This window comes from Schistosoma haematobium, chromosome 1 (genome assembly GCF_000699445.3).
Source record: "Schistosoma haematobium chromosome 1, whole genome shotgun sequence".
Lineage (NCBI taxonomy): Eukaryota > Metazoa > Platyhelminthes > Trematoda > Strigeidida > Schistosomatidae > Schistosoma > Schistosoma haematobium.
The window spans coordinates 16,813,236-16,838,424 of record NC_067196.1 but is presented as its reverse complement, the minus strand read 5'-3'; the positions used below and the strand labels follow the sequence as shown (position 1 = coordinate 16,838,424).

At 31.9% G+C, this 25,189-nt stretch overlaps 2 protein-coding genes across 3 annotated transcripts; both read right to left on the bottom strand.

Annotated features, from left to right (window-relative positions):
• Positions 1-2,112: 2,112 nt before the first annotated feature.
• On the bottom strand, positions 2,113-2,592 carry MS3_00003746 (uncharacterized protein; the record flags this gene model as incomplete). The annotated part of the gene is made up of 1 exon (XM_012945699.1): positions 2,113-2,592. One exon carries the CDS (start codon positions 2,590-2,592, stop codon positions 2,113-2,115), a length of 480 nt encoding a protein of 159 aa, XP_012801153.1.
• A 3,760-nt stretch (positions 2,593-6,352) lies between these two features.
• On the bottom strand, positions 6,353-25,053 carry NEK7_1 (Serine/threonine-protein kinase Nek7; the record flags this gene model as incomplete). Of its 2 annotated transcripts, XM_051211579.1 has the most annotated exons (8): positions 6,353-7,285; positions 9,016-9,224; positions 13,601-13,708; positions 16,015-16,123; positions 17,347-17,457; positions 19,242-19,304; positions 23,935-24,162; positions 24,478-25,053. In XM_051211579.1, the coding sequence occupies 7 exons, from the start codon at positions 24,130-24,132 to the stop codon at positions 7,115-7,117; spliced, it is 969 nt and encodes a 322-aa protein (XP_051073271.1). In that variant the 3' UTR covers positions 6,353-7,114. The 2 variants fall into 2 exon arrangements, with proteins under 2 accessions (XP_051073271.1, XP_012801154.1); XM_012945700.3 differs by lacking the exon at positions 23,935-24,162 and having other exon boundaries at positions 24,478-24,963.
• Positions 25,054-25,189: the final 136 nt, after the last annotated feature.

Genomic DNA, 25,189 nt, shown 5'->3' with positions numbered 1-25,189 from the left:
TAGCACCTTTAATTAAATATAGTCTTTTTCTTCAAAATTTGAAATAAATTATCCTTAACATTTATTCGTGCAATTCAGTGTACAGAATCATAGGGTTACATCAGTCGTTTCTCATTACCATAGGAGATGACTTTTCAATATAAATTCACTATCTTAGAGAATTTGTTTACAACTAAATTTTTAAGGATTTCGAATAATTTGCCGTGGTCTACCTGTGAAACCAACTAATTACGATTATGTACATAATAAATCAATAATGCTCTCTCTCCCGACACTGTCTTAAGAACACTTACACCAACGTTTAAAACACTGTTGACCAGTGAAAATATGAGTGTGTAAAATGTATGAATGCCTATAAATAAATATAATGATAACGATATCTTTCATATTATTATCTTATGTTTTTACTCTATGAATAACTAACGTCACACTTGGTTAATCACAAACTTTACTGTACTTGCATCGTTTATTTTGTATTTTGAACAACAGGTCAGTTAAGAGAACCTCCTTTATGAGTCTTTAATAACTAAGAACAGATAAATTTAAAGCCATCGCAGTGACTTTGTTTTGTAACATCATCTCTGGTTTCGTTTTCCTCTTTCTAGTTGCAGATGCTTTTGTGAATCTTGTGGCCGAACTAAGAGCACACAACACTATTACTTTTTTCATGGAGGCTATTTTCAGTCATCTTACCGAAAAAAAACACCAAATCCTAAACGGTGTATCCTATCGCTTGCAAGAAATGAAAAGTTGATTGCATACCTGAATATTATAAGAAACCTTCATCCGACCCACGTCATCTACATTTGTGTTAATTCAGTAAATTTTGTTCTGTGCTATACATTAAATGCTTTATACAACGACTCAACGCACTGCAAGCCTGTAAAGTAGCAATGATGATCAGTAGATACTGAACATGCTTTTATGATGCACCAAACTGTATAACTAGTGACCGCCACATTCAGTAAAACTGTCTTGACATTTGTACTGAAAATCCTGACCTTGGTGTTGGTTGACAATTTTTTTGAGTTCGGGATGTTCTTCAGTGGTAAATATGCTGCTCTTGCTTTGCCGATCCGCGCCTTCAAATCTGCATCAGATTCGCCGTTTCCCTCAATGATGCTGCCCAAATATGTAAAGGTTTTTACATCTTCCAGATCTTCCTCGTCAATTGTGTTTGTATTGTTGCATGCTGTTTTGTATCGGAGAATCTTGCTTCTCCCTTTGTGTATATTGAGACCTACTGCTGCTGAGGCTGCTGCTACACTGGTCGTCTTCTCCTGCATTTGTTGTTGCGTTTGCGATAGGAGGGCCAGATCATCTGTGAAGTCTAGATCGTCCAGCTGCATCCTAGATGTCCACTGTATCCCATACTTCCCTTCAGATGTTGACGTCTTCTTGATCCAGTCGATCACCAGGAGAAAGAGAAAGGGTGAGAGTAAGCAACGTTGCCTGACACCGGTCTTTGCTTCGAACGAGTTTTTCAACTGTCCTCCATGTACGATTTTGCAGTTTAATCCATCATAGGAATTCTGTATGATATTGACCATCTTCTCAGGCAGGCCGTAATGTGGAATGTAATTCTACTAAAATATTACTTGTTTGGATGCTTAGTTTAAAAAAGTATATGCTTACAAACTATTATAAATACAAAGTCATACCACCTAATCTTACCATTCTAACTGTAATCAAACATTTATCACTTCAAGCACTGGTAGGTTAGAAATTTATGATGCACATTACTTGTTCAATGGATGTTGTATGTTTGTATGTTTTACTATATTTAAGCGATTATGTAATAAATCTGAGTTAACATGCCTTTGTAGATGTACGAGATCGTTGTACAAATTTATAAGTATTTGTGCTTAATAAATTAAAATATTCCTTTTAGTTTTAATCACATTCTTTGTAACATCAAAAAACCACCTTGGTTTTTAAACTAAACACAGTCACATAATTGATCTAAGCTTAAAGATTGTAAAAAAGAACGATCACTGAAAGGATTAAAATATTATACGCAATTACATGACATACAGACAATTTGTTTCAAAATAATAGAAGCTATCCTCGGTTAATGAGTGCAGATAGTATTGAAACAGCAGTAGATAAGAATTATTTTACTGGAGGAGGTATAACTACCAATGGAGTTTTTGTATGAAGCATTACGTAGTTTGTAACACTGCCAAGTAATGTACGACCAATCAAACCAAGTCCTCTGGATCCCATTATTATAATATCTGCTTTCTGTTCTTCAGCGAATTTTACCAAAGTTGGTCCAGGTTTAGCATGTACATGAACAAATGCTTGACAAGAAATACCAAAACGCCTTGCTTTTATCAAGTATTTTTGTAAAAGTTTCTTTGCATTTTCAATGTTCTCTTGTGTTGACTGCATAATATCGGTTATTGGTGAAGATGCCATAGCGAGTTCAACTGTTGGTGTTGTAAATATTGGTTTAATGACAAATGAAAAGTGTAACTCGTCGTTTTCCCCTCTTAAATTATCCAGATACCATTGAAACGCTCGAGCAGAATGATCACTGGCATCAACTGGTAAGAAAACAACTTTTTTGCCTTCAGTATTAACTCCCATTGTGAACACCTTTTTCTTTGGTTGAATGAAGTTGTGAATTCTATTGTTTAAATAAGGAGTGTTGTTCGATCTAAGTAAAGTTGTATTGGCCAGTTATATTTGGTTAGACATGTGACTTACGAACAGAAATCAATTTCGAAACACTTACATAGTGAAAAAGGTACTGGTAACGTTAAAATAGGATTTATAAATTACGTGGCCTGCCAAATAAATATCAAAACCTGCAGCTGATTTAACCACACTGTCTATTGTTTATATATGCCAGAATCAACTCTCGGCAGAGTATTTGTATATCATGGCCGTTAATCGTAGGATTAATTGACATCATCTTAGAATTTTGGTTAATTAGCAACCTATATATTTGTTCATATTTCTATGGTCATTTCTACTAAATTACGTTAATGAAGAATCGTGCGAGTTAATTGTTAAGTGAATTCGGTCCATCTAAATTAGGTGATATGGTTGGTAATGGAAATCAAGACACAAGTTTTGGGACCTGTCACCTGGATATATCTGCATCCTGAAGTTGATGTTCACCCTAGGATTTGAACCCAGTACCTTTAGCTTCAGAAAGCTAACTCTCAATCAAGCTAGCTACTGAGTCAGTGTAGCCATTCACTTATGCAAGGGTATAAATTCTGAACCAATTTTTATTAACAAAGATAGATGGTGGCTAGCAGTGGAATCCAAGATGCGCGCTTCGTCCTTTCTGAGACTCGTCAGCCGGGTGTGCCTGCATCCCAAAGTTAATGTCCATTCGGGAACTCGAACCCATCACCGTTCACTTCAAACTCCATCAGGTCATCCATTTAGCTACAGAGTCCCGATAGCCACCTTCTTGTTCAATGAGGTGAAGTTTAAATTCACAAGCAAACAATACCAAGTCAATTTTTATTGATTCGTAATGCGATTTGGAATATTAAAATTCAGTCAAAAATATATCAACAGTAAACGTGACATGAGATTTCAGTAATGTAAATCTATTTAACACGCTAACTGTATACACAATCTCTTATGTTATACTTTAATTTTCTAAAAGTAACATTATCTACATTATCTATGAACAGCTCTACATTTATAACCAATTGTGTTTGAACTTGTCTCAAATATATTCCTACTAACTAGTTAGAATTCAAGGGAGTATCCTAGACACAATTACTTATTCATGTAATTGTAGTGGATAGTGTTCGGCCAGTCTTTATTATACTTATATAACATGGCACATTGTAAGATGGCTGCTAGTCATGTTTCTAGCATCATTTATATATTTATCATCGTTACCTGTCAGACCGTTTTACGTATTAAACTTCTGACACATTTGTAATTTAAATAGAGTGAAAACTACAATATTCACTGTGTTCTCTGTATTTCGTTACAGCCAAGCTATTAAGCCTAGTTATCTCGAATTACTAACATAATTTGAAACGATACTTAAACAGTAAATAATTCAGATCTACATTAATAAACTTTATAGAACTGAGAGTAATTAGAAGACTTCAACTTGACCTTTGTACTCAAGAAATGTCCGAAGTTCACCTTTATCTGTCTTGGTAGCCAAAGCATTTTCACACTTTTTTCTTGAATTTTGTTCTTTAGTTAATTACAGTGAAATTTTAACGCGTTTAACTGACATGTGTTTCTTCTTGCTAAGTTTGCTAGATTTTTGTCATATCATGTAATAAAGTTTTCTTATTAAATATTCTAGAACTGTCATTCCAAGCATTTATAAAAAACCCTGTTAACAATTCAATTCTTAATAATGTGTACATTCTAAACCAATTATACCTTATCAGTGGAAAATTCATTTCCTCAAATTCTAAATTACGTTAGTAACTCAAAATGAACAAATGGCAAGACTATAATTTATGGACGAACCAATCAGGTATAAGATAACAGGTCTCGAATTTTGGCGCAAAATGCACTCGTTCGTTTGGTTAAATAGAATTTCGGCATTATAGCTGATATTAGTTTGTGATGAAAACCGAAAATCTAATTCCTAACCTTAACCATCAACTCTAAATCATATATCTAATTCCCCACACTGGTTTATAACACTCATTTGGTCCTAGTTATTAGGTGGACACTTTCAAGGTCACTCGAGTATCACTCAAACGTCGTCCATAAATTATAATCTCACCGAGTAAATTTCTCAAATTACAAGTAGTCAAACATAAAGCATCGAAATATAAAGAATTTGTAGTGAATAGAACACTAGTGGGGACAACCGAATGTATTTGACACAAAATTACAGGACTTCTTAATAAAATCTAACAATCATAAAGTAAATGCTTAATTTGCAAAATGTCCACCAATTGTCTCAAGATGACTCAGACTTCATTGTTCTTGTATTTTCACACAAGTTGCATCCTGTTTCCATTCTTTACTGTTTGATCCTCTTGTCTCTCTGCTGCCAAACCTTCTGTTCACGAGTAACATCATATACTACTTATGTCAATATAAGTAGCACACACCACAAATTAACTATATTTTGCAAACTATGTCATGTAATTGAGAAATAGGTTAATCGATAGTCTCTAGGTTCAGTAAAAAAAATTGCTTTCGTTTAAATTACTTAATAAAAAATAATTTAATTTTCATGAATCTATGCTGTTTTCGAACTGAATCTAATCTGATCATCTCTAATATAGTTTTTGCTATTTACATAACGTATTTAAACAAGATGCTTCCATTATGTATAGATTGTATGTTGTTAGACTATTAAAATAGGCTTTAGCTTCATCTTAACTACAACGTCATATATAAATAAAGCAACTATTTAGTGTTTTATTTATGAAGCCTTTAATATTTTGTAATTAAAATATTCTTAAGACTAGTTTTCAAATTATTACTGGTTTTTCTATTTATGAATTATAGTTTCTATCCAGTTTATTCTGAAATGATAACAAGTACAATATCACATAAATTAACAATTTACAATGTAAAAGTTAGTTTTCAAAAGCATTCAAGAACATTATCCGGCGTGGCTCAAAAGAGGAGGCAACGGTTCAATAAGAAGTTCTATAATCGAACACCATGTGAACACAGGTCATTCAATCAAGACAGACTCTGCGTTCAAAGTCATCTACAAGGTAAGTAGAAGCCTTCCTAAGACAATCAGACTGCATCTTCTCTGCATTGCCGAAGCAATAGCCATACATCTGGAAAAAACCAGAATTGTGTGTGCAAAAGAGACTGGTACAACCTCTTCTTCTACCATGGTCTTAATGTATTAAAATTTTCTCTCTTTTTCATACTCTTGTTCCTTTACAGCCATCTGCTTCACCTTCCATCTTCCCTTTAAGTCTTCTACCACCAACTGGTTTGTTTTTACTTCCACGATCATTCCGATTACATTTCATCTCTGTTTCAACATTTTATTTTATCATGCTGAGCCATCCTTTCCCAATGATAATTTCCATATCTATCTTTTGATGAATACTTAAGCCAATAACAATCAAACGATTATTAAACTTTCCTTGTTTAAAAATTTTTTTTATTTATTTTAATACCTTTGTTTATTTAACCTCACTGTCACCATGTATAACAGAAGTTTATTATCAATATTATTATCATCCTGTAAAAATAAGTATATGTATATTTGCGATTGTACAGCTTTGAAAATGAATTCACCCTGAAAAGAGAACTCTTCGCTGAACTAATCTTTCTTATTCAACTTATTTTATCACCTCATATAAACATATTTAATCCATTTCATTTCTTAAACTATGATAACAATATTCATAGAGGGTATCATTATTCATTTGAGTAAACTGTTTCATTTTATTAATAAAGCTACAATGACATTACATGAATTACATAATGAAAACATTAATTCATTTTATAAATTATAAAGAATAAAATTCTATTTATCTAAATCTAATATGAAAGCAGAAATTAATATTAACAAAATGTAATGGAATAATAATAATGGAGGCAATCAATTCATGAAATTCTCTTAAAACAAAACAAAACAATATAGAAAGAATGAATGGAAGTTTTGTTACATAACTGATAAATGATATGTGATTACATAAGTGAAAACAAGTTTCTCATTTATGATAAACTATTTCTAATGAAAAGTAAATAGAAACTATTCAAATGAGTTCATTGTTCTCGGTTGTTATTTATTCTTTTCTTTTCTTTTTCTTTATTTTTTTCAATACAAAACTAAAAATTACTACGATATGATACAAAATAATTAAAGAGAAAAAAAAGGAGAAGGCAAGAAAAAAAATGTTTCTTCTAAACAAAAACAAAAACAAACTCAATTTGAATCAGCACAATATTATTTTGAATTCAGTAGTATGAGAATATTTAAAAAATAAATTGTCAATTATACATTCCTGTATTAGACAGCAGTTTAAGTGAATTTATCTTATTCTTTTGTTTGTGTTATGTCTTAAAAGAAACATCTTCATATTCAGGTGTTATTGATATGGTCTTCAAGAAAAGATTGAAAGACAATAAATTTAATTAATCAATTGTATATATTCGATGTAGAGGAAAATAAAGATGAACAGAATTATTTTGTAATAGCTGAAGATGGTCGACAATCAAGTTGAGAACATGAAGGAGACGTGGAAATCTTTCCATTAAGTAATTCATGCATCTCTTTAGCTATATTATAAATATGTGTAATAGTTGGTCTATTCGTTGGTTCTTTTTGTATACATACAGTGACTAATTCACGAAGCTGTAATGATAAAATATAGTTTTGATATGAATTAAGAAAAAGATGTACAACTTAAAATTATCAAACAATTAACTTGCTTATAAAAGGTTAATAAATAAAAAAAACTATGTGATATAGAGTGCCAATCAGAAGTAACTCAATGAAAAGGTCAATCGTTAGCAATCAGAAGTGATATGAAGGTCAAGCTCACTTCATTGATATATATATATATATATATATATATATATATATATATATATGGATGAGTATTCGTTCATCTTATTCGGTAGTCCAATACAATTTCTCGCTCACTCGTGTGTTCTCACTCAAGTAGTCAGTCGGGGGACTAGCACATAGCATACCATACCATGTGACTGATCACTTAGACAGGTAGCCGCATTGCACCTTGGTCGACAGAATTCGATTTGAACTGAGAAGGACCTGATATACATGACATTGACCACTCAGCGGTCCGGATAGCTGAATGGTAACGCTTTTGACTGTGAAGCTGGGTGACACGGGATCGAATCCGTCGGGGAGCATCAGTTTCCTTGAGGTTACAGTATTAGATTCTGGACACCGGACATCACAATACTTTGTATTATTGAGTTTTCAAATGTCAGATAGTTTTTACTATCAATTGTTTTTTATTCAAGTCATTCCGATCTATGCTAACAGTTATCTCTAATGACGATTTGTTCATAAATAAGGTAACAGCAAAATAGTTGGAATTACAGCTTTACTCAACAGTGCATTTCGAAGAAATTCATATTTTCAATTCACGAAATAGGCTTTGACATATACTATAATTTTTGTAAATTATATCGAATCTTATGAAGATGCCTACTACTTTTAACTTTGATATCATCGTGTATTATTGATGTTAAGATAATTGTATGCATCATCTAAATTAATGATTATCAGAATATATTGGATTCAAACATTGTAAGATTGAAAACAGTTTTAAGTCAGTCTCTACAAGATCCCTGATTTACTAGTATTCAAACGTTTAATCTTATGGAAAATTCCATGTGGTCTAGTGGGAGAATGTCAAATACATTTCAAATATCTCAGAACAATGACTGATATAATTGATGACTATTAAATGCTAGTCACTGTTCTAAATTTATTCTACTAGATGGAGCATGAATGTTCTTGGTTTAGTTTCCGGAGAATTTGAAGTTACTCACTTCTAGATATTCTCAAATGTGGATAAAATAGCTTGTTTCTAACGTCTCTCCAGGTTCTGTCAATTTTCGGCAAAAACCATTTTACAACTATAAAAGCGTTGGGAATCTTTCTGACATTAATTAAATGGTGGTTGATATAAAATCACACTGATTAGTCATTAGGTAGTTACGATTAATTAATACTGGGCCCAATCGAACCCTTAGGAGTCCTTTCTAACATATGGAATGCAACAGAATCATTTGTCACATTCTCTAGAATGTCCTCTTCTAGAAACTGCTAAAGTTACCGCAACTAGTATGGGGAAACTAGAGCCTTACGTAAAAATAGAGTGCATATATTTGCTTACTATTATCTGACTCCTTATTGAATTTAAATTAAAAACCTTTATTACTGAATAATTTTAGTGTAAAATAACCTTCTGAGTAGAGTATGTCCTCAACGAACTTATCTACAAGCGTTAAGTGAATCATAATCTGAAGTACCATACACACATTAAGAAAGGATCTTACTTATAAAGCAATAGCCTAGTACATAAAAGTGCATTAACAAAATAAACTAACTTCAGCTGAATAAATTTCTTTAGGTAATGGAGCGTAATCACCATGTTCAATTTTTTGGCACAAACGAAATAAATTCATCTTGTCACCATAAAACGGTGATTGTAATGCGGCCATTTCATAAAGTAAACATCCAAGTGACCATATATCTGATGCAAAATCATAACCTTGTTCACGTATTCGTTCTGGTGACATGTAATAAGGTGTACCAACTACAACAGAAAAACAGACAAACCAGCTTAAAACTACTTTATATTTTCTTTAATTGATGGTTATTTCCTGCATAAACAAGCATAATTTCACGTACTAATTCACAATGAGCAGAACTAATCTATTTTTATCTGTATTATGAGTAGTTAGGTTTGAGATAAACCGGTTACTAATTCATTTAGCGTTTCTGTTTCAAATATGAAATACCCTCAGTGTTTGTAATTTAATTATTTATATTTCATTACTCATAGTTTATCATATAGACAATTTCGTCTTTGTATTGGATACAAATAGGCATTAATACAAAAATGTGCATTCATGATTACTGAAGATATGATAAAAGTGTAGTTTACAAATCGACTTAGATGTTCAATGACCTAATGAAGTTTAAAGGTTCTTCCACTGAAATAAAAATGGTTTGTTTAATTGCATCATCTTTTTCTGTAGTCGTATACTTTCAAGAATAACAAATAAAAAAGAATTTCTCTGTAAAATTTAAACCAAAGAATTTTTATGTGCCCCCCAAATGCCCTGGTACGACCGAGAGTGGGGAGAGTCCGCTCTCCCTCTCGAAGTGCTCGCACATAGCCACGCGTATATAGCCTCTGCCAGGGAAGTCCTACTCACTGACTTCTCGTGGCGGGGGTGTTATTCACGAAATTGAGTGGACGAAAAGCGAATGTCCGGCAATTTAACCAGGTTGGTGGACATGGAGAGTCTACTTGAGGATTTGGAAATCCCTGATTCCGAACCAATGGTGCATATGGGCTCCAGGATCCTGAAGGAGCAAATGGCATATGAACCAATTTCTTGGTCACCGGCTACCATGGGCCTGCATTTCCTAACGTCGCTCCACTGCCTTGTGGACTAGACCTTCAGGTCGAAGGCTCCGGGTGTGGCCCCCTAAGAAAACCACCTACCTCATTTTGAGCACCCAGGCAGTATCATAGCCCTCACACAAATCAAATGAGATTTGTGTGGCGCATTTCTATTTGGTGCTTCCTTGTACCAATATCTTAGTGAGGATACAATACAATACAATACTTGCATCAACGAAAAAGAAATATCAGTAACAAAATTTATGCAAGCAATTAGTTTCCATTTCGCTTATTTTATTTTAGATGATTGTAAGTAATCCCTAATGAATACATAATCTATCAATCTATGTTACTACATCTAACTTAATTGATTTTTTAAAATTTCCTAGAGAAGTAAGCAATATACTAGTTTGATGTGTGCTACTTATATTAATATGAGTAATATGCAACGATAGTCAAGATTAGAATGTCTGGCAGCAGAAGGTCGAAAAAGGAAAGAACGGGAACAGAAAGCAATTGGTATGAAAATGCAGAAACAATGAAGTCTGAGACGATTGACTGATATTTACAAAAAAAGAATAGTCAAGTTTGAGACAATTGATTGATATTTTGTAAATTAAGTATTTACTGTATGATTCTCGATTGTCCCCTATTTATGCTCTCATTCACTACACTAATAGCTTTAATGAGTTTAAAAGTAAAAATCTCTTGATTTTAGTATAGTAAGTTGTTTGGGTTATTTTTATTCTCAATACAGTTTGTAGAGTTGAAAATTTCATTTCATAGATTCACTTTAAACTTTGAAGCTAACAATTATAATTAAAGAATTGTAAATGATATGAATTCAGTGAAGGATTGTAGACTACTTAATAATTTATAAGTAGTAATATAATATTCAAAGTTGTATGCTTCATTGACTCAACCTAATAATTATCTGCATTCTTTAGAATGAAAATTAGAAGGTAGTAATGAAAGAGAAATAGGGAAAAAAACTACTAAAATATAGAGAATTTCGTTGTATTTTTATAAGAATAAATGTTTTCTAAACATGCCCCACCCCAACCTTCAGAAAAAACAGACATAATCATATATATATACAGAGTACTGAGAATTCTATGATTTATATATATTCACTGCTAGTAAAGTAGAATGTAAATTTCAAGTCGGATTTTAATTAATTAAGATTTATAGAATGATTGATGCATTTATAAAGCCTAATTAGTAACAAAATAATGAAATATTATCATAATAGAACACTACACTGTTGAGTCGTAATGCAGTAAACGATGTGTTCTTAAGATGTTAACATGAAAATAATGAATTTTGACTGTTAAGATTATTCTGTTATCTTAGAAAATTGTAAAATAAGAGCTTTGTACATAATGGGCTATCATTCATTAATACTATTAGGCAAAATATTTTCGTTTTCAACTAAGTTTCTGTTGATTCACTTGGTATTGTTTTACTTGGTTCTTCACATTGATGTTTAGGACTGCAAGTGATCCGTCTCTTATTGGTATATGTGCATCCTGTATCGATTGCCTCGATATTGCCTTAATTTACAGGCATTATAAGCAAAGATGGATAGTGGCTAGTAGTGGAATCCAGGACTTATGTTTCGTCCTATTCGGGATTCGTCAGATGGATGTATCTGCATCTCAGAGTTGATATTCACTCTTTTGTATTAAAAAGACTTGGGATACAATTATTAAACACGATGTCTTCTTGCTGATTATGACATGAAATCTTGAATATAAACTGGCTTCCGGAATATTAAACTATTAACATAATCTCAAATATAGTTAATTGCAAAACAACAATATAATCATTTACACAAATATTAGTCAATATTAGAAAGAATAGTTTGACAGAAATTGAACGCCGAGTATAGAGAAGACGTTATATGTGAAAATTGTATTTGAAATCGATATGGCGAACTAATCAGAAGTAGCAAAAGGTCAGTCGATGACAACCAGAAGTTACCTAAAAGTTAAGTGAATTTCACTAGGGTCATTGGGTTAATTTCCTAAGGATGGAGTTGTATATATATGAATGGGTATTTGTGCATTTCATCCTGTAGCCCGATACACCTTCTCGTTCACTCTTATGTTCTCACTCGAGTAGGCATTGAGTATCAGTATCAGACTTCGGACACCGTACGTCACAAGAGAAATAATCTCAGCGACTGAAATAATTCCGACGTTTAGTTTAGTAATCTTGTCTATAATTCTTCAGATTAATAATTAAAATCAGCAAATAAATATATAATGGTTAACGATCAAATCAAATCTTTACTGTACTTATCCAATCATATTCAGATATTGACTAGTAAATAGGATAAAATGAGTCAGTGATATGCGAATCATGTGAAAAGTTCACGATGTGAAGATAAATGAATGAATGATAATGTTTATTTGTGAGATTGAGTTATTAATAGATGACATTAGGTGTTAATTTGTTTTTATATGATGTATAGAGGAAAGCTGGAAGTTGAAATTATTTCTGAACTGTCGATGTGAATGTGAAATGACAAAAACATCAAATACATAATTGTAGTGCTAAAATATTCCAGATTAATTTCTGTCAGATTAACGACGTGTGTGAAATAAATAGGTTGGATAGAGAAAGGGTCCAAATGCTTGTTAATGAACATTTGCCAAGTGGTAACTAGTTGAATACCACCTTGATTAGCCCATATCTTCTACTGTAAATCTTTCTTTATGTGTGTCCAACCGTTTCTGAAGTATTTTGGTTCCTTCGAAAGTGATCTTGTGTCCTGTTTCTAACTCGTGTAACGTTATCGTCGACCTATTGTCAAGTTTCTTTATGTCAACCGAGGATTTGGGAACATTTTTCAAACATTTTTTGTGTTCCTTCAACCTCATATTTGTAGTGTCTTGTCCGATGTCAAGCCCACAAGGGTTGTTCTAGCTTCTGGACAAACCAGTTCATTCATTCTTCTTGAGTTACATTTTGACCTTGTTAATTATTCGCCTCGCCTTACTTCAATTCGACTAAATATTTAGTAACGCTTGATTAAAGCGAGTTGGCTGACATGCCACTACGCGTCATTTCGCTTCGCTTTCTTCTCTTCGTTTCTCCAATTGGTTTTTCTGGATCAACGATTGTACAAAATATACGTAATCAAAACTCCTTACTTGTATTTGAGTTATTCAGTTCCCTTGTTCACTAACGTGATTTAAGTTGATGATTATATACGAGGATTGGCAATATGTAAAAGTCGATAACGATAATCACACGATCCAAATTGGAGTCAGATATACGAGGGCCCAGTAAACATTCAATTATTTGGATGTTTCTCTTACATAAGCTGCATTACAATCATGACAGTTGATCTCTTTAGCTTTCACTAATGCCGATCTTATGGTGTTAATAACCCTAAAATACAATCAAATGTACTACTGTAATATTTAATAATATCCCGGAAACAATCCAAACTATATTTTCGATGTCGATCATCAGATCTTTTATACTTCGTGTACAAAGTCAAAGATTTGTTGAAATTCTTAACAAGAATAAAAGGGATAAAAATGACTTACCTAAGGAGTGAGCTGCTATAGTCTTTGAACTAAAATATCTTCCCAATCCAAGATCTCCTAGTTTCACCTGACCCTTAACATTGATAAATACATTGGCAGGCTTGATATCTAATAAAGATATACAACAAATTATATTCAATGTAAGTAAACGTCATTGTATAAATAAACTGAATTATTATACAAGTATTCTGAATACATTGAAATCTAATAGCATGGATTTAATAAAGTTTCTAAAGACTTTGTTGTGCTGATTTCATGAATCATTTCCAAGTCAATAAGCAAAATGTTTAATTCAATCCTCTTGACAAAATGATTTCTACAAGAATTCCTGTTATCATTTTTAATTTTTTTTCAGAAATATCAATTCTGTCTTACATTGTTTTTTTCTTTTCCCAATTTTTATCTGATGGAAATACTATGTGAATCAAATCAAAACCATTGATTAGTATTAGAAGGGGTTTTGTGGAGATTGTAGTAATTTCAATAGTTGAGATCATGAGTCAATTGAAGCTAGACCACCCTCGCGAGGCAAAGTCTTGGATACGCACTGTTGAGGACGAAAAGGCCATCCAGCGTTTCCTGGTTTTCCATAGTGGTTTAGCTTCAATCAACTCATGATCTCAACTATTGAAAATACCAATGAACTAGTTTTTTTCAAGATAAAATGAAATTGTACATTAGCAAATTTAATTTACTATCATATGTTTCCTTTTTTTGTTTGTTTACTTATTTGTTGTTTTCTTGGGAAAATCGGGTTATGTTAATTCATTATTTTAATTAGTATGATATTATTTATTATCAATACCGACGATGTGTGGTTACCAAAGCAACGTGTAAACATCCTTGTACTACAAAAATGACCTCATTCAATTGATTAGATACGATGTTATTTCTTACACTTCAGTTATATCGCATATTATATAGAGAATTGTGTAACGAAATTGAAAGGATAATATAAACATTGTTATGCAAATAATAAAAGAAAAAAAAGTTGGTAAACAACTGTGACTGAAGAATACTTTAATTCTGAAAACAAAAGATAAAATAGGTTTCGATTCAAGCACTGTATAGTTGAAGGATATAGAAGAAACATTAGTAACTAGGGGACATTAATTGATGTAGTCTTTTTTGTTATGACCATAATAAATGTTTTGATAATAAGTTAGAAGTACACAGTTAGTAAGGTAAAAAATTTATATGTCTATTCACTAATCAAATTATTATACACCGTCACCTTCTCACGCAGGCTGGAACGTCTGACAACTGGCAAACTATATTTGTTAACTACATCTCTCATCTTTTTGACATTTTTAAAGTAGACCAGATACAAAAATAGTCCTTAAATCATCGTTCTGTATAATTTAAACAAGTCTAGCTTAGATCGACTCGTGAATTCAACTGTGAAAATACTATAATCTCCACAAATCCCCATACTGATAATAATCATGTGATCACTAATGACCAGCTTCAACATGAATTTCCTGGAGTCCTAGTGAAAAGCCATGGCTAGTGGAGTTCAATCTGTGTCGGGTCGTGAGACAATTATCCACCTAAGATAATGGATAAAGTCAGTCAGTAACAATGTGGAACTTCGTACGTACGTACATCAGTTCGAGTTGTCATGCCACATTAGCACGGAGATGCAGTTATCGATTCAATCCCGTACTGGTAGAGGTAGCAAGAGTATAAGCAAGATCATGGATTCAACTGTTGAAATACTACAATCTCCACAAACCCCTATACTGAAGTCTATAAATATCCTCATAACCAAATCTTATGTTTCAAACTAAAAAAATTAGGATTAACGTTGTAACGCTTATTTGGTATTCAAGCTGACAACAAAATGGATTCAATATTTTTTAACGGTTTCTTATATGTCATATTACCAGATTGCTCGAATCTTTGTTTCATTGTCGAATCACTAAAAGTGACTGACAATACAAAGGAATGAAAACCAAAGACAAGTTGAATTCAGTAACGCTAATCTCTATGTTTAGAATGAATATAATTAGATGAGTTGACGCCAAGGAGATGATAAAAATACCCGAAATCCTTTCTTACCCAAATGAAATCTTTTTGGAAGTCGAGCAATCGAATAATCTATAAAATTAAAGTGAATAAATTAGGGAAGAGCAGATTGATGAATAAACGAATGTTTAGCTGTACGAAATAGATTGTAAGTTATAGTGTTTCTCAACACTTTAAGAGACTAAAACTAACTACTCAAATTAAGAAACAGCTAAATCGATGAGTGAGGTTTAAGTCCTTCTACGTTGTTTTAATATTTATGAACTTAAAATGTTGCATCTATAAAACTAAATTTATCGTCTAACCAGCTTGTCAGGTTCTAGATTTACCCATAATAAGTAACGTAAAAAATCAGCTGGATGAATAAATAAGTATATATATATTACCTCGGTGCATGATACGTTTCGAATGCATATGCTCCAATCCACTACTAATCTGAACGAAATACTTCCAAATAGCTTTTTCAGGAATTAATCGCTTTTTCTTTCTAAAATGCTTAGAAAAGGAGAATTCATTATGAAAATATAAAATATTTGTTTTATTAGTAATATGTATGATGTTTTGAAATAATTGATTGAAAGGATGATAAGACAAAAAATGTCTGACATCTAGTACATTCTATTGAAATCAATGTCTTGAACTTGAAATTTCTATAACCATTGATCGTTCAAGACAAAACAAACTGACTCAACAACAATAGTGTCACATTAATTTAGAATGACATCTACTTAAACAATGAATATTCACGATTATTGATAAATGAGTAGTATAACTTTAAAGAAGCTTCTGTTAAACTAAAACTTTGAGTAGAGGGTAATTGTTATCTTAATAAAAATCAAAGGTTTTCGGTTATTCAAACTTAAATCATTCAATGTGTTAGTTTGGTAGATCAATACGTGCCTACCAAAACCAAGATTACACATATGAACCAATATATAATTTGTCTGAATTGTTTCTTATAAGTTAATTATTATAATGATTCAGTCTTTTTTATTTGTAAAATAATTAACTTATTCCAATAATTTGGACAACAGTATCACATAGACTACAAGCCGGTTATCGGTTTTGTACATAACATTTTATTTGTGAACCAACAAAAATCTGAACACCAATTTGTATCATCAACTTTGAACGACTTAACAGAAAATAGTAGCTTAAATTGTTTTATCAAAAGAAGTAGAGCGATCTAAAAACAGTGTACATCATAAATGATATACGTTAGTCAGCATCATGAAACCCTCATTGAAGAGATGTATTTGAACTTGGTCAATCAAGTATTTATTATTATAATAATCTTCTAAGGAGATTTTAATAAAACCTTGACAATCTATAAATCATTCTGGATCAAAAGGCTTGGAAATATTTTAATATAAACAGTTACGCTCAACATATCTAGTAAATGACAGTATGTTCCATCAGTTCAATTACTTTTAATCTAGTTCCCTTAAGAAGAAGAAAAACTGAAACTTGAAGTTAAGAATTAATGGAAAAAGTTAATTACATGGAACATAATGCCTATTAATGAAGAGCTCCGAAACAATCGGAATAATTGTTTAATTTCTAGTATTGGAAGCAACATTTAGTACTCTCTGTTATTCTAAGGGTATTTTTCTAGTATCCTAATGAAAAAGTGTTTACGCCTATTCATGATTTTAATCATCAATCAATAATGAAGCTAAATATTAAAATCAATAATTTGTAATAAAAATTTTAATTACCTTAATCATGTGAGATAGGTCACCCGCATCTGCAAGTTCCAAAACAATAATTAATTCATTATTCTCCACAAAAGATGCCAAATAACGAATGACATTTGGATGATCTAATCTCTAAATAAATAATCCATTAAATAATAAAGTATATATCAAATAAAATGAGTGGGTGATTTATAGTAACTAGAAGTGCTTAATAAATATTACTTCCATTTATTTCTAAGAGAAGAAACTTACTCAATAAACAAGTTAAGGCAACATCGGGGCAATACGTACAGCATGTACATATGCCAATGAGAGACAGATCAATTGGAGTCCTAAACATCAATGGGAAGATTCAAGCAAAACAATACCAAGTGAATTAAACTTCACCCCATTGCACAAACAAGTGGTTATCAAGACTCAGTAGCTAAGTGAATAACGCGATGGCGTTTGAAGCGAGTGGTACTGGGTTCGATTCCCAGAGTGAACATCAACTCTGAGATGCAGGCACATCCAGCTGACGAGTTTCAAATAGGACGAAACCTGCGTCCTGGATTCCACTGCTAGCCAATACTCATTTTTGGTTATAATGAACAAGTTGGTTTTATTTTAAATACTTCTAGTCACTTATGGTGAAACATAGAGAAAAGAATAATCAAATTTCTATTCAGCCATTTAAGTCATATTGTAGTAAACAAGAACACGAGTGGGGACAACCGAATATATTTGGACACAAAATTACAGAACATCTCACTAAAATCTGAAAACTATTCAGTGAATACTTAATTTGCAATATATCAATCAATTGTCTCAAACTTGACTGTTCATTTTGCAAATATCAGTCCATCCCCTCAGATTTCATTGTTCCTGCATTTTCATACCAATTGCTTTCTGTTCCCGTTCTTTCCTACTCAATCTTCTACTGAAATATATTCTATTCCTGAGTATCATTATATACTACTTATGTGTATATAAGGGGTGCAAACCACAATATATTTTTCTTTGAATCATTTAAAAATGTATTAGGCCTTCATATGCAAATATACCCTCTATAAAAAGAATCCATGACCGAAATATACAACTGAGAAGCATTTAGATACACCAACCTTGTTTAATCCAATTTACCTATTTCCAAATCAAAATATTATTATTATTGAAATGAGTTACAGAAGTTTGAACAGTTTACCCGTTAAATTTGAATGACATCAGTAAACATATTCTATATCTCTAGGTAAATCTTCTAAAAAAATTTAACAGTTTAAAGATGTTTTGAATAGGTAATAAGATTTATTTATAATTCTATTGGGTGTTTTACATAATGTAATTTTTTTCTCTAATCTTGTTGTTTTGAATTGAATAAACAAACAAATACAAACATTTATTAACTTAATCACTATGAGAACAATAATTCAATATTACTAATATAAATAATTGATTGAAGGATTATAAATGATCAATGTAGATAATATTCCTTACAAACAGACAGAATATTAATGAGGAATTCATATAGATATATGAATTTGAAATCAGTTTTTCTGGATAAATTAGGCGAAACTACTTTTCATCAGTGATATTTTCATTTCGCATGTTATTACTACTATCAAACATAAGTAGTATAAAGTCATAATAACTAGTATGTTCAAAAATAAAACTATTGCATTAGATAAAAATATTTAATTTTCTGGAAGTTAAAGTCGATTTTATGTAAGGTGGAAGAATTGTATTAGATTACCATATTTGTACAAGAGGTTCACCTAAGTTTGACATTTACATAAAACAGCGTCATGCTGAATGGGAATCAGATGAGAGTTATATTGAGTGACGATATGCGACTAAGTGAAAAAGTAATGCTTTCATAAAATAAAACAGAATTTTACTTTTTCGCTCAATAAAATGCATAAAAGACAATCGTAACTCACTTTCAATAGGTCTATCTCTTTTATGCAATCTTGACGTGCTTTAGCATCGACCATTTCAAATATCTGTAGAAAGAATATCAAACAAGAAGTTGACTCAACAAAGTCATAAATAAAAAATATATATATTTAGTGACTATATAAGTATCCTTATTTACAAAATATCATTGACACAAGTAGAATATTATAAGCAATGAAAATTATTAAGTACAAGCAATTCCAGATACATGATAAGCATATAAACATAAAAGAGACTTCAATAAATGTAATAATAATAATAATGCCGGGAGGAGTAACAGATAGATTTATCGGAAATAGTATTACAAACGAAGCCTTTTATTAAGACCGCAATTATAAGAAACGTTCTCAACTCTCATCAAACTAGAAACAAGCAAATCAAAATTTTGTATTAAATTTATTATAAACAAAAATCTAACTTTCTTAAGATGAAAGAAGATATCTGCAAGTAAAAATTTTGTTTTAAAACTGTCATATGAATAATTCATTGAGAAGTTTAAAATTAGTTACAACATAACTAGTGGGAATATGCTGACCTTTCTTAGAAATAGATATGAAACTTTTAATTTCCAGTAAAGATGATCTAAAATCTCTTAAACTAACATAATGTTTTTGGTGAAAAACTAGCTGGTTGTTGTGTTTAAATCCTGGATGCTGATACATTCATGTTATTTTCATAACTGTCAACTGACTATACTAATCAGATATGAAGTTTTAGCTTATCAAACTTAAGCAGTATGACATTATGGTGTTCTGTTAAGCATAGTTCTGTCAACAGGTTTATATAAATATTGTCGTAAGGTCTGAAGTCTAAAATACACAAATTTGTGTAATAGGCAAGTCATTTTATTTATTCAGTCACACTAGCAATAAATTGAAAGCTTCCTAACCACTTTCAAACATCAGCCGAATGTCCTACATTGAGTAATCCATAGTGCAGCCATTAGGTATTGAGGCTATATCATATTTTCAGAACAAAAACTTTCAAAACGTAAACACAAGTAACACTGCCTTTATCTAGATAATGATTTCATACTGATAAAAGCAAACTAAATTATTAGTGTAACATCGACAATACGCAGTCAGATATTGGACATACAATCAAGGTTTATCTCCGAAATTTCGGTAATCATATATAAGACCTCACAACTATATAGATGAAGGTAGTTTCGCTATCGATTCCCTGTTTAATCCACTAAAACATACGCCGTTTAAACAAAATAAGTTAATTAACGAAAATTCTTGGTTTAAATTTATGCGTGTTTGTTTTACCGAAAAAACCAGGAACAGAAGGAACTTATTAAAATCTTCGAAAGTACAAGAATAAAACCTGTGTTTGAATTCAGGGGAAAACTAAAATCATACACTTAATCCCTTGACTAGTTTGAAAAGAGCAAGAACAGAAAATTGGGCAGAACAGCATAAATTCATTGTATTTCGTTAGATTTTCATTGGCTGCTTTCATTCTATCATACTGTTGAATCAGAATTATCACAAAGTTGACATACTTATAACAAGGAAATTAGACAAATGTGGACATCTATCATCATGATGAATTGGCGATCCAGATAAATGTGATGAGATTGAAGAAGCATAAAGAGTGTTGTAAATAAATATAATATGTGAGAGAAGATTCTGGAATATCAGCTACGGTAACAAGAGATCACACAGCTAAAAATATCAAGTGACCTCATAATAAAGTAAATGAGCACAAATTGACATTAATTAGGAGCAACCTAAGTCGGGATTAATCAGTTAATTACTTATACACTGAAAACCCATCTTTAGTTTATTGACTGTGTTAAGTATATAAACAATGCTGGTAAGTCAATAGTTTTTCCTAATGTAACATTCTTGCTTACCGAAATACTACTTTCTGAAACCACCGTCATAATTTGCTAGCAACCTAAACTTCTACCTTTATTAGTGTCCGAACTCAAATAAATGTTTATTATGTGCATGTAAGAGGTTCACTTTCGAATCGACAACAACATATGCCGTCAAGTTTACAGTGTAATAATCGCAAGTCCACTAGGTCCTGTTCTAATATATGCATTCATGTTCACCGATTGATGATATGGCGTATAATGTGCAGTATGTCAATGACACTTTCATTGTATGTAATGATCAATAACAAGCAAAACACATTCTAAACTTATCCAACGATTCTCATAAAAATATCCGGTTTATAATGGAACATGAATAGGTTGATAAGTCCCATTTTCTCGATTTCGCTATAGAATACAGAGTGAATGGAACAATTGGACGGGCAGATTATCGAAAAAAATACATGGAATGGGGTTTATTTGCGATTTAATACTTTTTCATATTAGTTACCAAAAGCCACTTATTAAAATGTTATTCAATGGAGCAGAACAAAGATGTACCACTGATACACTAGAAACAGACCTGACGAACGACAAAGGAATGTCCGACGAACAACGAATGTTTGCAGAAACTTATCGAGAAATATATGAAAACTAGAGGAAATAGGCTTAGGTAAATCACAGTAGACAACAAACCTATGTTTAGTTCAACTCGATCTCTTGTTACTGTAGCTGATATTCCAGAATCTTCTCTCACATATTATATTTATTTACAACACTCTTTATGCTTCTTCAATCTCATCACATTTATCTGGATCGCCAATTCATCATGATGATAGATGTTCACATTTGTCTAATTTCCTTGTTATAAGTATGTCAACTTTGTGATAATTCTGATTCAACAGTATGATAGAATGAAAGCAGCCAATGAAAATCTAACGAAATACAATGAATTTATGCTGTTCTGCCCAATTTCCTGTTCCCACTCTTTCTGAAAAAGCAAATATTATTCAGTGTTTATAGAAAAAGTGAAGGAGTAACTTGTTTGTCATTTCTTTCAGCATTGTCAAGTTTATGAAGAAGACCAAATAGCTATTCATCTGCGTTAAAGAGGAGATAAACTTTCAGCCATGTGTAATGCTTTATTGAGAGATTAACATTTTTACACAGCAGCATCATATATATGCTCAGTTACCATTAAATGGATGTCGAATTTACAGGAAACGCTTGTAAGCCGTCGTTATATAAGGATGTTAACATTGTATAGTAGGGTTTCGAGCTTCTAAAAATTCTTATCCCAGTACCGAAATAAAGCATAAATGTATTTACTTTAGGTTCGCTAAACATGATAAATTTTGAATTTGTGTTTTCATTTAGTTCTATTACAACATTGAAACTGACACTTAAATGTATCGATCTAAGTTTCTAAGCGCAGTAACATGACGAGAAAATTTTTTACCATCGACCAAATAAATGCCATGAATGTAACTCATCTTTCACAGTTAACAAGCAAGGAGCAGAGGTATATATAGTAGTGAAGTCTCCAAAATTTGTGAAAAATAGAAAACATTCAACTTAATTACTGGATCCGATTTTAATCTTCATATACACAGCGTTCACTAAGTAATCCTTAGTATTCTGAAGGTCACCATATTCGTCAGACCGTAAATATATATTTTGACGGAGGTTGAGCATCGAGGATATCGGATACATTGAGCGTAAAAGTTATATTTGAATGATACCAGCGATTAAATGTTTTACAAGTTCATCAAGCTGTTTCAACCCAATTTAGGATGTTGGGATTTCTTTCTCTCAGTTCTAGCCACAATCCCCTATCCCGCAAATATCCTGTGCATTCGTTTAATTGTTGAAATCAATGTGGTGTATGAAACAACGATACTTTTCACAACTGTTGCTTCATTCATAACCCTAATACAATATATTTAAGTGCGTTTATGATTTTTTCCCGTCTTCAAGCTCTGGTTCACTTGTAGCTACTATGGTATTTTTGGAACTGGCTCGTGAATTCCGTCATATGTGAGACACTCAACATTCTGGCAAAACAATAGAGTACATAAAGTTCAAATTTCGATCGTGAAAGTGATACCAGATTTATTCACCTTACAGTAGCTATTGGCTGTCCTCAAATTTGAAATGATGTGGCAACATAATCATATTGTTTATATAGTTAGTTTCATAAGTGACTTAATAAAGGGAACTTAACATCCAATATTTGTTAGTTAAATGTAAGATTTACAACCGAACGAACGTTTTGAGTGATGAGCACAATACCGCCCTCTAAAAGTTTGAAACTAAAGATTGATAGAGGATTAACAAACTAGCACAAAGATGAACGTAGTGAGTTTTTCTGTAAGCATACATGGACGGAATACATTTGTTTTACATCAGGTTAAACTATAAAAACCTCACGAAATCTCGTTGATTCTCTTAATACAAGTACATATGCGTCATAAGCAAACAAAAATACAAATATATGTGTATATGCACTGAAAAGCTGAATAAACACCTATTTTATTCTCCATATAGGAGTTGATAAATTTCACTCTTCTTATGGATATTTCTTTGTTTTAAAGTTGAGTTTTATGTGACAGACCAAACAAATCGCTCAAACACTTATGAGTTTTACGGAAAACAAGGTCAGTAAAAGACGCGAAACCTATGATAACTGGGGTTAGGAATAAACCAAATTATAATTGCCTAGTTTTTGACATTTAAATACGAAGTAATACAGTATTTGATTTGCATGCAAATAATCAAATCTAAATCGACATACACAACATCTGTTTGGTGGACAACAAATGTGGACGACAGTCACAGAAAACTGGATTAACCTTAATTTTTTTCATAGCAACTGTCTGACGAGACGGAGTGTGAAAAGCTTGCCATACGGTTGAAAACTGGCCTTGTCCAATAGACCCTTGCACTTCGTAGTTGGACAAAGTAGAGTATGCTGATAATCCATCAAGATTTACTCCACTATGTCTTTGAGTTGGTGCACTACGTATTCGAGATATAGAGCTTTTATGCATATAGCTAACTTTGTTTTACAGAAACTTCACCTGTAGTTCAAAATATTTCAAAAAAGTATGATTATCAAAGATAAATGATAGCGTAAGCAAGTCCTGTTTATAAGATTACAACAGAGATAGAAATAAGAAATATTTCGATGAACTCAAAGTTGAAGTCATAATCGCAAGCTTAGTCAAAGATATACCAAACCAGTTAACGAAGGTTACCACATTTAGAAAATGCATACAAAGCATGACACAGAAAATTATGTGCTACAATGATAACAACTATCCAAAAGCACATTTCCTTGAAAAGAGTGGTAATTAACCACTATGCAATATCAACGCCCGGGGCAGTTTACATACCTTGATAACTTTAAGGGCTACATTAAGACCAAAAGGTTGATTGCACTCAGCACGATAGACACTACTAAATTGTCCAACGCCAATTTGGCTTAGTATTGTAAAGTTCCTTAGAGAATGGAAATACTTTAATTGAAGAGGAAGACAATGATGATGAAAGCTTGTGCTACATTGTTGAGTAGGCTCTAAGTATTGAAAAGGAGCGGGCAGTGTGATAGAAGTGATATTACAAATATCTGCGTGTTGATGTAGAGATGTATGGTCGATTTTTGTCGTTGTGTCTGGTGTTTCATGGATGCTTTCTTCTCTAAAACGCCCGTGTGAATTAATTGTATTGTTTGTAGTTGGATCAATGAAAAATACACCATACTGATCGTCAGTAATTGGTTTATGAATATTATTCAGATTGTATACATTTGATTCAAGAGAAACGTAACCACCTTCCGGTGGAATAATAACCTCATATTCATATCGAGGAACCACTTCCATTTCAAGAAATTTAGAATTTATCAAATTTGATCAACAGATAAAAATTATACCTACAATATTAACTAGATGATATTTGTAATTGTCCTAGTTACTCAGCTAACATAAATGATATATTCAAACAAACAGAAAAACCATTTAGAAGGACTTTTTTAGATTATATATTAAAATAGTTTGAATAAAAAATATATACAGAATTTTATAATGACCCCAATTTCAGTTTTTCTAT